Consider the following 15,683-nt stretch of genomic DNA (forward strand, 5'->3'; position numbering starts at 1 on the left):
TCTGCGCGGAAAGTGCATTGATAAAGAGAATGATGTTAGGCTAGCGCATTGCTACTTCTGTACTGGGCATGTGTGCTCGAGGACTGCAGAGGAAATTGTCGGAAGGATCACATCTGCCTCGTGCCTCCTGCACTGCATGCGCGCAAGATTCGTGGAAACGGCGCTGCCCCCAGTTCCGCGGGAATGGCGGCCGGGCAGGTGTGAACGAAGTTGTGAAAAATGCTTCCTTGCCTGAAGGAGTGCCAGGGAGCATGCGACACCGAAAATAAATAATGTGAACAGGACCGAGCTCCACAGCAGGCGACGGATTCCGTGTGTCACTTTAAAGCAGGGCCTTCGCCTTTAACCTTTAATGCGCTAAATGAAAAAAAGAGCACTGGAGTTGTCAGCTGGGAATTCCCAGCGCCATTTAGAACCGTTATCTCGAAATGTGGTGGAGGATGTAAACAGGTGCATGAACAGAGAAAAAAGAGAATTATGGGTTATATAATCTGCCCAAATAGTTACCTCAACTGAAGAAACTTCTATGCAAGCCTGTTCAGTTTTTTCAATGTCGTGTCCGTCACAAAAAACAACCTTTGGTTGGACATCTTCAAACTGGTACCGAGACTCTCCTGAAAAAAATAAATAAATAAAAACTGAACAATGCAAAACCGGTGCAATAATATTAAGATGACTCAATAAGCTCGTTCTTTCAAGTTTGGATCTTTTTTACACAGTTGAAAAACGAAATCTTAGGAGCATAAAAAGCTCCCTTACTACAGGTTGTTAAAGTGTTAAGGCAGAAAGGTTGTTAAGGTGGTTTAAGAGGCGACTGTGATAAAGCTTCGCCATATGGCCAGCACTAACCTCCGGTGAGATTGGTCTTGATCAAAGTGATGGCGCCCCCAGCAAAGAGAGTGCCGCATATGGCGACTAGGAGCTCATTGCTGGTGGCGGCCTGGAAAGCGACCACATCTCCGGGGCGCAGGCTGAGTCTCCGAAGCCCCGCCGCAACCCTGCGGCACACATCCAACAGTTCGCCGAAGGTGTACCGAGAGCCAGACTTGGCATCAACCTGTGAGAGAGCACATGACGGCAAATCAAGATAGAGCGGCACGAGCACGACACCTTGCAGTGAGAAAATTCACACACTTTTTGGTCTCTTCCAGGGCTAAGTGAAACTGTTCCACATCTTTTCTCCGAACTCTGAGATATTTACCACTGAGCCTCGTCGGTTATTCGTACCTTAACAGCATTTTCGCTGGCTCAGATGAAAACTCGGGTATCTACTACGATTACTGAGCTGACCCATTTGCAACGGAGGAAGTGTCATGCACATATATCGAGCTGGAATAAAGCGTGATCAGAAATGCCTTGCTCTGTGGCATCGAGTTCTTCGCCTCCGAGGTCGAAATTGAGCGCTGCAAGGTGCTAGGTAAATTTCCTTTCAGGGGTGGGTCAACAGGTATGAAGTGCAAGTGATATATCATTAAATACAAACACGTGCGAGTTTTGAGCCATGTACTTAATTTCAAAATTACAAATATGCTTAAATCTCACCAACATTTCAAGAATTTCCATCACCGTTGTCATGAACAAAGGCGGCTTTCACTTGTGTGTCCTAGCTTAATTGTGTACCCTCAGGGGCCGTCGTTAAGGCCAAAAGTAATCACACTTCATGGTTTACTTCAAAGATGTATAGTTCAACCCTTACAGCTTGCCTAAAGGCGAAAAGATCTTGGAAGGAATGAAAAATGATCCCCTAATCTTACAGAAATTTGGAGCTTGAAATGTTGCAGACACCACCCTCGCAGCAATTACTGTTGGCAAAGATTGCACTAGTTAAACGACGTGACGCTAGTCACTCAGGGTCGATAATTTAAAAGGTTTGCTTCTCGGAGCCGCTTCTGAGGCTCAGGGGCGTCTACAAGATACAACAGAAACAACAAAAAGCACAACTGTCGTACAATCGTGCGGGGCTGCATGCTTCTGAGGCTCAGTGTAGTTTACAACATACAAAAGGAACAACAAAAAGCACAACTGTCATACAATCATGCAGGGCTGCATGCTTCTGAGGCTCTGTGTCGTTTACAACATACAACAGAAACAACAAAAAGCACAAATGTCATACAATCATGCGGGACTGCATGCTTCTGAGGCTCAGTGTCGTTTAGAACATGCCACAGAAACAACAAAAAGCACAACTTTCATACAATCATGCGGGGCTGCATGCTTCTGAGGCTCTGTGTTGTTTACAACATACTACAGAAACAACAAAAAGCACAACTGTCATACAATCATGCGGGGCTGGATGCTTCTGAGGCTCAGTGTCGTTTACAGCATACAACAGAAACAACAAAAAGCACAACTGTCATACAATCATGCGGGGCTGCATCATGGCGCTAATGATTTCGCGAACCGGGTAATGCTCATCACCTTTTGATTTCTTCTTTTTAAAGCTCAAAGAGATTTAGCAGTACTTCAAGCTAGGATGGTGCTCAGTAAAGACAAATATGCTGTTCACACCTCTATGAATATATAGCGACCAGTAACAGTACTTAAACCTCCCATTACAGGTATAGAGACACTGTTATGTGTAACTTTTCTAGACTCTGAACCTTGGTTGCTGTGTTTGTTGTCACTCATCGATAAACAACAGGGGCATATACTAGGTTGACGCGTGGGGATGGGTGCCGTTCTTTCTCTCGTACGCTTTCATTATCAGAAGCGCACAATATTTGCTTTAGTGGAACAAGCCGGATCAGAACGCACCGCTTCTACATTTTCAGGTGAAAGACAGAACATTCATTTAGCTTACGGCAAAAGTTGCGCTTATCTGCTACGAATGCCGAGGAGGGTGCTACTCACCTGTGCTGCATCTAATACAGCACAGGGGCGCTATGCTGGAAGGCCCGAGTTTGCTGAAACTCGGAATCTTCCCGAGTTCTGGCGACGCCCTCAGATGAGTGAACTAATGGTAGCAAGACAAAATCCCACCCTCGTCACGCCTCCAGCTTCATTGGGTTATCTGGATATATTCCGTGCTTTATCATCACATCGGCGCCACCTCATGGGCTTCTTGGGCGGTATACAAAGAACGGGTCACGTGAGCCAACCGCCGGTGCCATTTGTGTGTCGCTCCACCAAGTGCATTGCCTGTGCAATTCGACAAACGAGGTTTGTTGAATTTTATAAGGCACTTAGTACACCTTTATAAGCATTTCATAGTGTGCAAGATTTGGATTTAAAGCGCTTTAGAGTGATTCATGCATTTTAACTTTTGCTTTGTACCGCGAGGGAACGCTACCAACGCTACATCATGTGCAACGCTTTGAAGGCTACGGAAGTAGTCCGCAAAAAAAAAATGAAGAAAGGTGTATCACTCCCCGCTGTTTCGTGGTCGTGTGGTCTGACGCGCCGCTCCGGAGAGTCGACAGGCAATGGGAGTGCGTGGGTTCAAATCCCTCATGGTTAAAATTTTTTTCGCACATTTTTTTTTTCATCGCAAGTTGAATTTCGCGTAACTTGAATGAGAAAACTTGTTTTGTTCAGAATCGCTTGAATATTATGCCGTGTTCTGAAACGAACAGCATGCATCTGTTCATTTGATGCATACCGCATACACCATACATCATGCATACACCACCTCAATATGGCCTGTTTTCCCGTGTTAAGTGTTAAATTTTGAACATAGTGTTGATTCAAACAGTGACAGAAAATAGTACTGCCTCATGAGTCAGCTTGGCTCGATTTCCCTGCTCTCCTAGAAGAGCAGAAGCTTCTCAGGCAGGATTTTCATGCAGCCAGGTAAAAAGAGTTCCAACCTGTGGGAGCGTCAAGTAAGAATGCAGAAAAAGTTGTACAACTCTACGAAAGAACATTTGGAAAGAGCAAACAATAAATGAGACATGACAATAAAGAATGGTGACCCCGCAGTGTTTGCGAGAAATGGTTTATTCTGGAAACAGCCAGTGGCATGGATCACAGTACATAGAAATTAAAGGACACGTGCAGTGGATGTACACCAACAAACAATGAGTCAAGTGCTCCAAAACTGAAAAAAAATGTGGAGCCATCGAACAACACTACAAGATAAAACGAAAACCTGCCCAATGTACTAACAAATACATGACTCGAAACAAATTCACACTCAACTGAGCAAGAGCCAGCTTGAAATCATTCACACCTCCAAAAAATTAAGGACAAAACATACAGTACTGGCTACCTCAACACTGGCACTGCATAACATGTCAAAACGACCAGAGATTGACAGTAATGCAAGACAACACCAAACCAGGAATCCGTTTTCAGGACATGAAGATCAGACACCCATACATACCATACCACAACCTCACACACAAAATGAGGCCAATGCCTAGAGGTTTGTGAATGTTTGAACTTTTTGGACAGCATAATTGAATAAATTTCTGTTCAGTTAGTCGAACGAATAAAACAGTATATGTTCAAAATTTTTTAAATGAATCCATTTTTCTCTCAAATTTTCAGATACTTTCCGAATAATTGACACAACGCTCATTAAGCTCCACCGTATTTTTCTGCAATTAATCTTCCAAAAACTGCAGACATTGACGACGTGTACCAGTATACGTATTCTAATTGGAAAAAGTACTATTTGCACTCCCTTACAAATTCTACTTGTATACAGACACTATTAACACCACCACCTCACCACCTACACTACAAGTTACTGCCCGATACAATTTGATGCAACGAATTGCAATGATGCAATGATTTGATGGAAATCTTACAATTTCCTCGGTAGATTGATCAACACACACACCCACATGCACAGATATTTCACATTTTCCCCCACACACACACAAAGGTGATCAAAGGAAGCCGATGAGTCCTCTCTCTTTCCTCAGTAGCATGTGCATTACACATCAATTCCAAGTCAGACAAGTTCCTCGATGCCACTCAAGTCAAGACAACCGGTTCAATTTCAGCGTCAACAATCATATCGCATTGCCATGCTTCAGCCTCAACTTGCTCCACATGAACACAAGAGTTTTGCCAGTTTTCCTGGCTTACAGACGCCAGTGCTTCCGGTAGGAGCTTTTCCACTTCAGCCAAAGTGAAACATTTATTGCGACTTGCGACTATGAATATTGCATAAGAATGCAATCTGCCAAATGACAGAAATGCTACCGTTTAAAAACCCATTAAAATGCATGCATGAAATAGCTGGAAAAATCCATGCACCTATTACGTGCGCAAACAAGAGGTAAAACAAAAAATTATCTACACACTGTGTAAAACGGCTCAGTTACTGATAAACGGAAGCGGTTTTTGAGGTTTAATGCCCCAAAGTAACTCAAGCGATGAGGCATGCCATAGTGAAGGACTGCTAATAATTCCGACCATATGGGGTTCCTTACCATCCACTGACACTGCACAGTACACGGACCACTATCACTAATAAATGGGAGAACATTCCATTAACCGTGACATGCATGAAAGCAAAAACAGAGCATTCTTACAATCATTGTGTTCAATACATAATGTGCCTTCGTCGTGAAATAGTTGGCCTTCGCCACGTCAGGGCTGGACTTTGAAGGAGCCTTTACGCCAATGTAGATCCCGTCGACGCATCCCACGACGTCTGTGATGCCGCCGCGCAGAAGGAAACGCTCCTTGACATACGCACGCTCGGCCGCAGTCGAGGGCAAAGCGAGCCACCGCTTCTGCACAGCCGCGTCGACAAGCGCGTCGGAGACGTCCCTCACACAGCGGCTAACAGTGCTTTGGTGGCGTCCAATAAAGCGGTCGACGCCGACGCTCCCCTTGAAGCTGCCGGTCGCGAACAACCGGAGGGCGCAGAGGACTTACTCTTCGACCGAAAGCGAATGAGGTCCGGTACGCACTCTCCGCAGGCGTGGGTCGTCGCCTAACTCTTTACACAAACATCGTACCGATGTTTTGGAGAGGCGAAAATGTCACTGGAATTCGTCGTCGGTGGCAGTGAACGGGTCCAGCCGGCCGTACTGACATTTGCCGTCAGAGGAAGCGATGACCCAGGCTGCTGCTGCTGCCGCCATGTCAGACCCGAGATGAATTCGGGGCACTTCACCGTTCACGAGTTTAGCTCCGAGTTCACCTGTCAATCAAAACCATTGTTCACGCCCCCGGCGTGCCGTACATAAATTATAGGCGTACGCGCTATGGGTGGGCCACTCCCAACATCCCTGCCGGCTACAGGTATGCTGCGCGGCTGTGCTGATTGCTGACAGACATCGACGATGTTGACCATCGAAATATAACAGGCAAAACGGACGTCATCGCTGATTAATCTAAGCACCTCTGCGAAGGACACGGAACGTGGCGACAGCCGCCGATTTTTTCGATCGCATACCAAGATTGCACAACACTATAGCCTGTTGCAGCCACGTAAGACACAGCACAACGCTGACGGCGCGTCACACCTGCTTGCAAGGCGTCAAACACGGACCACGACGACGAAACGGTGCTTGGAGCACGTCGCACTCCAACAACATGGCCGTGCTTTCATCGGTGATAAAGCTCAGCATCAGTGTGTCAAACACATCCGGGATCGACAAACGGTCGCTGCTCTAGACCCAGTGCAATAAAGAGTTTGTAATTTCCAGCACGCAAGCACTGCGTACTTCACAACCGTAACACCTTTCTCTGTTATAAGTCCGATTCCATTATTAGAAACAGGATCCCTCACTGGCCCGAACGATATTATTGCGATGTTACTGCAGTATACAACGGCGATCGACGTTAGCGACAAAACCAGTCCGCAAAACCTTGAAGTGCGCGACGTAAACAAATACTACGCAGATACGCGCGCCACCACCTTCACAGCTTTTAGTCAGCGTCTGATGACATAGGATGAGTCGTCCGCCGGGTAGCACGCTCTTCGCATATGCAGTGCACTAAAGAGGCGTCATACACAACAGGCATACGTAATGAATTATTGAATACAGCCAAACAGCAATTTTTTTCTCACATCGCATCACAGCCGCTCGCACGGCCAATTTCTACCGGCGAGATTCGCCAAGAGCGTACTAAAAGCAATGGTTGGCCATAGCGGGGTGCGGCAGTGGCCGTAGCAGCGGAGAACTCCACCTGAGGTCACTGCAGAGAGCAGCAGTGACGCGGGGGGTGCAGTGCAGTTCAGTGCAGTGCTGTTGTGTATTATGCAAGCCAGAAGATGCATGACTGTTATATTTTGATATACGACACAATAAAATATATTACGGCAATGGCCGAAAAATAAGACAGATTCAGCGTGTAGTAGTTGCCCAGTCTTTCCAGTCGAAGACAGCGCTACCGGTGGCGTGTCAGCGCAGGAGCGCTCGTTTTCGGCACGGTAGGCTGCCGCTCTAGTTCGTATGCAAGCCACGCTGCAAGCAATGGCCTCACTATCGCCACTAGCGGCAGAAAGTGTCAAATCTTTGTTAATTTCCTAAAGCTGTGCTTTTCAACAACGCTTTATTGGATTCAGATTTTAAAATAAATTTGGAAGTGAACAAAATGTTCATAATATTATCTGTTGCCTTTTAACGTATTCGAGAGAAGAGAAAAGGTTGATAGAAGAGTGCACCTAGTGCGCACTGTTCGTCTTCGGAAATGGAGAGACAGATAGAGCGTGAAAGAGAAGACACGCCTTTGATGCGCCCGAAAAGGCGTGTCAAACAGCTAGCGGCGAGTGTGCAGATAGATAGCAGAGAAGTCACAATTTCGCGATTGCTGACATGGCGCTGATAACTTCAGGTAGCGCTGCGGCCTGGTATTGTGCAGTGTATTGTGTTTGAAGTGTGAAACAGGCGCGCAGGGTGCGCTTGTATCGCCTTTACGTGGCTTTGTCTCTACATTTTATTGTCCGCTGCCTGCGCACTTTCCGCGCTATCTTCGTTCACTGACTGCCGTCATCGCAAACTCGGATGAAACTCGGGCGAGGGCCAAACTCGGGCCTTCCGGCATAGCGCCCCAGGTGAATAGGCTGTGCAGGTGAAGATTTACGGCAAGCCACATTGTAATTCGCCGAAAATGCGTTCACGTTCTTTTGTTGCGCACGCGCTTTGCAACATAAGTGTTCTTTTGTTCTCCTTTCGACTTCTTTCATTCAGATTGGTAAGGTAGGTGGAGTTGGGTACCGCACAAAAAAAATAAAACTAGATATGCTGACAGGTTATTCAAACGAGAGACCGCCTTCTCACAGTATTATTTCTCTTGCAGGGCGGCTTTTACTGAACTGTTTGCAGCTAATAGGCAACGCTTTATAATGTTCAAGGTGGAAAAAATGTTTTAAGAGCCGTTTTTGGGTAAAACTTGTTCACAAGCGACAAAACTAAAGCTGGGCTAGCGCTGTGATTTCAAGCTCTTGGCTTACCACTCGCAGCAGTTTAATGGTTCTCTATGCCAACTTATCAAAATTTCTATCAAACACATCCTTATCCAGTCCTGAAAAGATACAGGAGCACGCAACGACTTTAAAACGAATACATTTCGTTTAATAGATATCGCCAGATATGCAGAAAACAGCCGGCCGTTTCTCTTATCGTCGTGCCAGCTAATATTAATCTTTGACCACGTAAAGTTTTAAATTTTTCTTGGTAGGCTGCCAGTGCAATCAATCACTGTTTGAAAACGACGTCCGTTCTACCATCCTCATATGTTAGAGGGCAATAGCGATCCAGCCGTCGTTGTCTAGCCCCAGCTGCCGCCACGTGTGCGACCCCGTTGCGCTCGTTTGGTTCAAAACGAGACAAAAAAATTGAAGTTCTGCGCTCGGTACAAGCTATGCAACAAAGGCCCATTTCTACCGCACGATGACGTGCGGAGGCAAACTTGCAATAATAGAGAAACCTGTCGTTTGGTGGGTGATATACTGAACCAAAGTGCGAGAGCTGCGAGGTGTAGAGGCCACAGGGTCCCAGCCGAAATCACCTCACCGCCAGTGGCAATTTTCCGCTCTTTGCACGGTTGAGGAGCTTAAAAAACAGTGTTTCGCAAAAAAAAAATGCAAAGTTATGCGGCCGGCCATAGTTCCAGCTCTTGAGCCAGTACTACACTAACTTCCTTATTTACTTCATTTGCTTATTTACAATACACTGGTAGCCTTACACAGTAGGCTGTTGCAGGAAAGGAACTAAAATATGCGTACAGCCTGGTTTCTCTGGACGAAATAAAGCAAAGAAAACCTTTGGTTGCAATATACCTAGTGGTAAGTAATGGATATGTAGAGAGACAATAATATATACAGAAAGAGTAGCAAAAAGCAAACTAGTCCAAAATACGGCACACACATTCAACCAAAATTTCATAAGGCGTCCAAGAAAAAGGATCTAAATAAGTGCAATTGAGCATATTATTCGGTGGAAGGGTCCAGTCTTGGACGGTTTCAGGAGAGAATGGAAATGTGAGTGCTTCAGTTTGAAAAATGTATTCCCACAAGTTGGGTATAGTAGTTTGGCGTATGGTGGTTTAATGTACCAAAGTGACTCCTGCTACGAGGGACGCCGTAGTGGACTACTCCGGAAATTTTGACCACCTGTGGTCCTTTAACGTCTACTGGCATCCTACAGACCACGGGCCTTTAGCATTTCGCCTCAATCGAAACGCGACCGCAGCGGCCGGAGTCGAACCCGCATCTTTCGGGTCAGCAGCCGAGCACCATAACCACTGAGCCACAGCGGCCCCTATTCGCACAAGTGCTTGCCATGTTTTGCTCTTGAATCCACAGTGTTTGGGGATGTCATGTACTTAAGTTTATCTACCCTGAATGCGTTGCGCAAAACTAAAAAAAGAATGTAAAACTTAAGTCTCTGGCACGATTTTGGATCGATGGAAGACCTGCTTTGCTCAAAAGTTGTGTTGGGGAATCGCTACGACAGTAACAGACTGTGGTGTATGAACCTTATCGCTTTCCGCTGAACGCTCTCCCGTTTGAGATTGGAGTGGTTATGGTTTATGGGTGTTTAATGTCCCAAAGCGACTCAGGCTATTGGGACGCCATAGGGAAGGGCTCCAGAAATTTCGACCACCTGGGGTTCTTTCACGTGCACTAACATTGCACAGTACACGGGCCTCTATAATTTCGGCTCCATTGTAATTCGACCGCCGTGGGCGGCATCGAACCCGTGTCTTCCGGGTCACCAACCGAACACCATGACCACTGAGCCAAGGCGGCGGTGGGGGAATAGAATGGTTAGTAGGCGCAAACCAACAAACGATATTATATTCAAGCACAGAGCGAACGAGTGAGAGGCAAGCTCATGACTTCGTTTGAGGTGTAGCGGATTTGAAGGAGCATTTTAGTGAACAGAGCGTAGGGAGTGCTGGAGATGCTGGATACGAATCGTGTCTGTTCCGTTTTAGCTCAGCCGGGATTAGGATTCCTAGGTGATTATGTTAATCTGCTGTTTTCGGCGTGTTATGTCAATTCCATTAGTGTAAATCAGTTTGTTTATTTCTAGCGATTGTAATACAGACTGTCCAATCTTAGCTTAGCTTTATAGGCTAGCCGTGACATCATTCAGAAATTTTCACGAATTAGTTCTATGAGTCAGGTGATATTCATGAAGTTTGACATCTCTGTACATGATGCAGTCGTCCATGGACATAAGGCCCTTGCAATTTATGCTATCATCAATGTGACTGATGAGTATACAAATAAGAATGGAAAGTAAAACTATGTCTTGCGGCACAACGAACGTTACCTCAACGTAGCTTGAACGTTGCCCTTCATATTATATAAACTGCTGTCGACTTGGCAAATAACCTTTTAACCAATGAGTGGATTTCACACATCCGAAAATTTTGTGTAGTTTTATGTCTCAGTAATGTCTCAGTGATGAGCGTGATATGAGCGTCTTCGTAGTGTTGCCAGGAGGCTGAAAGCGCGAGCAACTTCCGTGCAGGCTAATTGCCGAAATCTCCACTGGAGCCGTAACTGCGCCGCCATCCGTTATGAACGTAAGTGAAGGAGGCATTGGAGGCAGCGCCTATAGCAAAAAACAAGATCTGGTTTGGTTGGTTTGGTTTGTGGGGTTTAACGACCCAAAGCGACTAAGGCTATGAGAGACGCCGTAGGGGAGGGCTCCGGAAATTTCGACCACCTGGGGTTTTTTAACATGCACTGACATCGCACAGTACACGGGCCTCTAGAATTTCTCCTCCAAAGAAATTCAACCGCCACAGCCGGGTTCGAACCCACGTCTTTCGGCACAGCCCGCTGCAAACGTGGCGCGCACTTTTCTCGTTTCGGGAACTCCGGCAGTCACGTTATCTCGAGCGCTGTCCCCTGCTTTGCGGCGCCGGTCACAAGCACTTTAGCGTCATGTTCCACCATGTGTTGGTGATATCGGTGCTGCGACAACTATCGGGGTGTTTGGTGTTGTGCTCGTGACCTTCGAAATTGCGAAGGGGGCAGCGAGACCCTCCTGTATACAACGGGTACGGCTACCAGCGGTGGCTTTCTCGGAAGCCATCGCTCATTTCGCTGCTATGGATCATGAATTACGATTTAGTCACTTCTGTCAACGACACAGTCATCGTGTTTGGTGCGCAGAAGAGTGAGCGCATCGTGAAAACCGGTAATGCATATGTATGTTAACTGAATTCTATTGATTCCGCGTATATAGAATAGACGGTGAAGGCCTCATGCATGATAGTTGTTTGCTTTCACGCCTTTACAAAAATACTACACAACTGTTTGCACTTATCTACGATTGTAAGGTACATCGTGCATGCATCAGATTGCGCACACTCACTGTGCACATAATGAGCCTTCTATATTGTGTGCACAGTATGCACTGAGTGATCGCACATGTATTGTGAATCATGCAGGAAATGATGTACTGAAAATGTCAGCTGCGCCGTTTGAGACAAACTTAACACCTGTCGTGCGTCGACACACATTACGTGTTTTGTAGGGAATGCTTTAACATACAGACATATAGCCTATTTTGAGAAATGTGTGTTTTGGACTGACAGTAGCCCGCGGTCGCCTATGGCAGACCGCGGGCTACTTGAGGCTGCGGGGAAGGCAGGAGACGACAGCTGCGCGCTGCGCTGCCAGCCATATTGAGTTAGACTCTGTGTGCATTTTGCGTACTTTTCCTGTTCCTGGAGACCGATATCGTGCGTTAAACCTTCGCATGATCTCCGTAGCTGGCCTCTGAGCCATCGTAAGACTTTTTGTTCTTGCATCTTCGTTCTATTTTCTTGAAATCCACCACACACGGACGCGCGTTCAGAGCTGCGAGCGCGTATTGTTTGCTCGTGTCGTCAAGAGGTTCTTGTTCGCTTGTTTTGCGACATGCTGTCTGCGCGCTTACCTGAAAGCATCGCAGGTGAACCACTCGTATACTGGAGCAGCTAGAGCGCTTGTTGTCCATATTATTGCGAAGGCTTTTGTCTATCTGCCTATCCGCAGCGAGTTTGGTTACTTGGGCGAACTTTGCCGTGAGCAGTAGCGGCGGCCATACCCCCGAAGCTGAGTTCTGTATTCCACCTACGCTAAGCTGACGGTACGGTCTTCAAATCGACTCAGTATGACGATCGTACGCACGGCGTTGCTTTGGCGTCATGGTGGCTATGGCTTACGTCGTCTGCTAGCAGATGACAGCGTCCTGGTACAGTAACCGAGGGGGAGCCCGGCTCTGGCGGCGAATCCGCAAGCAGCCTCTGGCGAGTAGGTCATCTGACCATGAAGCTGTTTCCTGTCAGAGCGGAAGCCGACACCTGTCAGCAAGTAGTCCGGGACTGGAAAAACAAATGCGCCTATTGTTGGATCGCTCCCGTTATCCCGTGGGGCCTCTTATCTACTCACTTGTGTGGATTGTTTCACCCGTTGGCCAGAGGTGTTGCCCACTGCTGACACTACAGGCGAGACCGTTGCTTCGGCCTTCATAGCTGGCTAGGTATCTCCCTTCGGCTGCCCGTCTGTCGTCACCACCGACCGCGGCCGCCAGTTTCAATCAGTCCTGTTTACTGACCTTGCCAATATTCTAGGCGTCCGCCACATCTATACGACCGCCTACCACCCTTCGGCCAATCACAGGGTGGAACGTCCGCATCGACAACTGAAGGCAGCCCTTACCACTTATCAGCCAAGGGAACGCTGGTACGACCACGTTCCCCTCATCCTCTTGGGCATTCGCTCGCCATTGAATGCTTGCCATTGAAAGTCCGTTACATCCGGAGGAGGATACCCTAAATTTGGTGTGTGTGCGAGGGGGAGAGGCGACCCGTCGCACGCATCAACCTTAGCGAAGAGGTTACCGGGAATATGGGACAGCTCGCGCCCAAGGCTTTGCGGCCAATAGTGCTTAGACGGGAAATGTCGCCTTTTTTGGTATAACAACCACCCATGTAAAGGACTCGGTTCTGCACAGGATTCAGTTCTTGCTATTTCCGCAACGCACCACAAGCCACAGCGTGTCGATGCCCCACCTAACATTTGTTCTAAAATCAAGAGTGAAATTCTCCAAAATTCACATTTTTCTATTTACAGTTATGCCATCTCACGCTGTAGGGCTATATGGAAATGCCTGTACAGCATATATGCGCCACGCTCTAGCGCTTTACAGGGTTAGTTCAACGGTGCACCGCGCAGAGAAAAAGGTACTCAGACATAACCTTCACTCGGCCCGTGAATGCACGGCCCGAACAATGAACTAAAACCATTGTTTAGCTCACCAGTGCGGTTCGGTCCTCATAATTTTGCCAAGCTTCAGTGAAGAATGTTGAAAAATCGACATTTGGAATGGTTGTTCCTGCGACTCGAGACTTTACAACGCAGTCTTCAATTACAACAGATACCTCTGAGCCCAAGGGCTTTTCTGCGGACGCTGAGGGAATCTCCGGCGCTAAAACTTGTGCAGACATCGCGTGTAATTCCCTTTCCTGGGTGCAAGAGTTTGTTCCGCTGAAATAAAGCCTCGGCCAATGATATTTTAAAGCCGCTTATTACTGCCGAGAGGAATTTCCACAGCTGCAGGTCAAGAACAGAAGGAACATGCAATCGAGTACATGTGCATGCGTCGGTGGAACGTTTTTGAAAGCTGTCAGTTTCCTGCTGGAAGTTACGGCCCCGATTTTAAAGCAGCCCCCTGCCTGCGAAGATACGTAATCAGGTGAAATCAGCCTAGTAACAGCTGTGTGCGCTATTGTCTTCAATGTATTGGAGCCGACCTGGGAGAAAAAAAACCACGAGTCAGACAATGATAGATAATGATAGGAAGCAACGCAAGTACTGCATTTTTTGCCACGTTATCAAAGAATACCAAAGTGGTGCTTTTCACTATGATTTGCGGTCTTCTTGTGAGGAAGTGCAAGATACAAAGGGCTTGCCGCACTTCATGACCGCACGGGGGTGCAGTAATCAGGGAGGGGGTTTGTTCAAGTCGAGGCTACTCAGTACGCTAGCATTCGACTCACTGGTGGCCGACACCAAAGGTGACAGACAGTTAAAGCAGCCGCCTCAGGTGACGGTTCCGCGTGAGCCGAGGTTTCGCCTCGGCATGGGCTTAGGCTGGGCTTGAACCGTCCGTCCGTCCGTCCGTCCGTCCGTCCGTCCGTCCGTCCGTCCGTCCGTCCGTCCATCCATCCATCCATCCATCCATCCGTCCATCCGTCCATCCGTCCATCCGTCCATCCGTCCATCCGTCCATCCGTCCATCCGTCCATCCGTCCATCCGTCCATCCGTCCGTCCGTCCGTCCGTCCGTCGGGATAAAGTGGGGGGGGGGGAGGCGCCGGATTGCGGACGATTACTGGAAAGGTCAAACTCCCTTCAGGGACGGATTTATTAGGTCGCATCTTGTGTGCACGTGCTTGCTACGAGGCGGTATCCGCGTCACAGTGCGTGGCTTTTTTCCCATGTCTGCAGCGGCGTGCGTTGACAGCTTGAAGCGCGGTCAACAGGATATTGCCACGCTAGCTGCAGGCATGTGGAGCGACGATGCGGAGCAGATGGGTGTAAGTGACTTTCCTTGAACCTGGGTCAACCGGACGTTGGGAAAGTGTGTGTTCGCGAAGCTCGCAGCAGGAAAGCATAATTATCCGAAATCGTGATGGTAGAAAGTGTACATATGTGTACGGTTTCGCGACGAGTTACCTTCTTTCCCCAATCATTGATTGGTTGTGTTATCCTATCCGAATTGTGGATTGGTGATGTTTTCCTTTCCCCGATAATCTATTGGGTTGATGTTTGTGCACTTAACTGATTGGTTTTTCTCCCCGCTAAGGGCGGGGACATAGGGTTTGAAACCAGCTGTTTCGGCAGGACCGAGGGCTGGTTTCATCGCGTCGAGTGAGTCAAGTGTAAATATGTTTTCTCCTTGCTTGTATCTTCCTTTGTGCTTTTAATTGTTATAAAAGTTAACCTCTCCAGAAGTCTCCTCTTGCAATGTGATTGAGCAATTCGAAACTGCAAGACGACAAGGATCCTACAACAATCATCTTCAACCCAATTCCCTCTACGACATCCAGGGGGGATATCAACTATATATATATATATATATATATATATATATATATATATATATATGAGAGAGAAGCCAACAGCCACAGAAACCAAGGGGCATAGGAGATTTTTAATTAATTTATTTATTTTATATTAAATAAATAAATTAATTAATTAAAAATCCCCTGTGCCCCTTGGTTTCTGTGGCTGCTGGCTTCTCCCATATTTATAACGAGCCCGTCATT

The 15,683-nt window shown here is 47.2% G+C and overlaps 1 protein-coding gene across 1 annotated transcript in view; it reads right to left on the reverse strand.

Annotated features, from left to right (window-relative positions):
• The window catches only part of LOC149357997 (uncharacterized), a 31,782-nt gene extending 17,922 nt beyond the window's left edge, over positions 1-13,860 (reverse strand). The window contains exons 1-3 of the mRNA XM_089576708.1: positions 13,672-13,860; positions 850-1,057; positions 508-614 (exon numbers count right to left, since the gene is read on the reverse strand). Of these exons, the coding sequence (XP_089432834.1) occupies positions 508-614; positions 850-1,057; positions 13,672-13,860 (504 nt within the window). The remainder of the gene's footprint in view (positions 1-507; positions 615-849; positions 1,058-13,671) is intronic.
• Between the last annotated feature and the right edge of the window lie 1,823 nt (positions 13,861-15,683).

The sequence above is a fragment of the Amblyomma mixtum genome, chromosome 3 (assembly GCF_055824585.1).
Source record: "Amblyomma mixtum isolate Tamu chromosome 3, ASM5582458v1, whole genome shotgun sequence".
NCBI lineage: Eukaryota > Metazoa > Arthropoda > Arachnida > Ixodida > Ixodidae > Amblyomma > Amblyomma mixtum.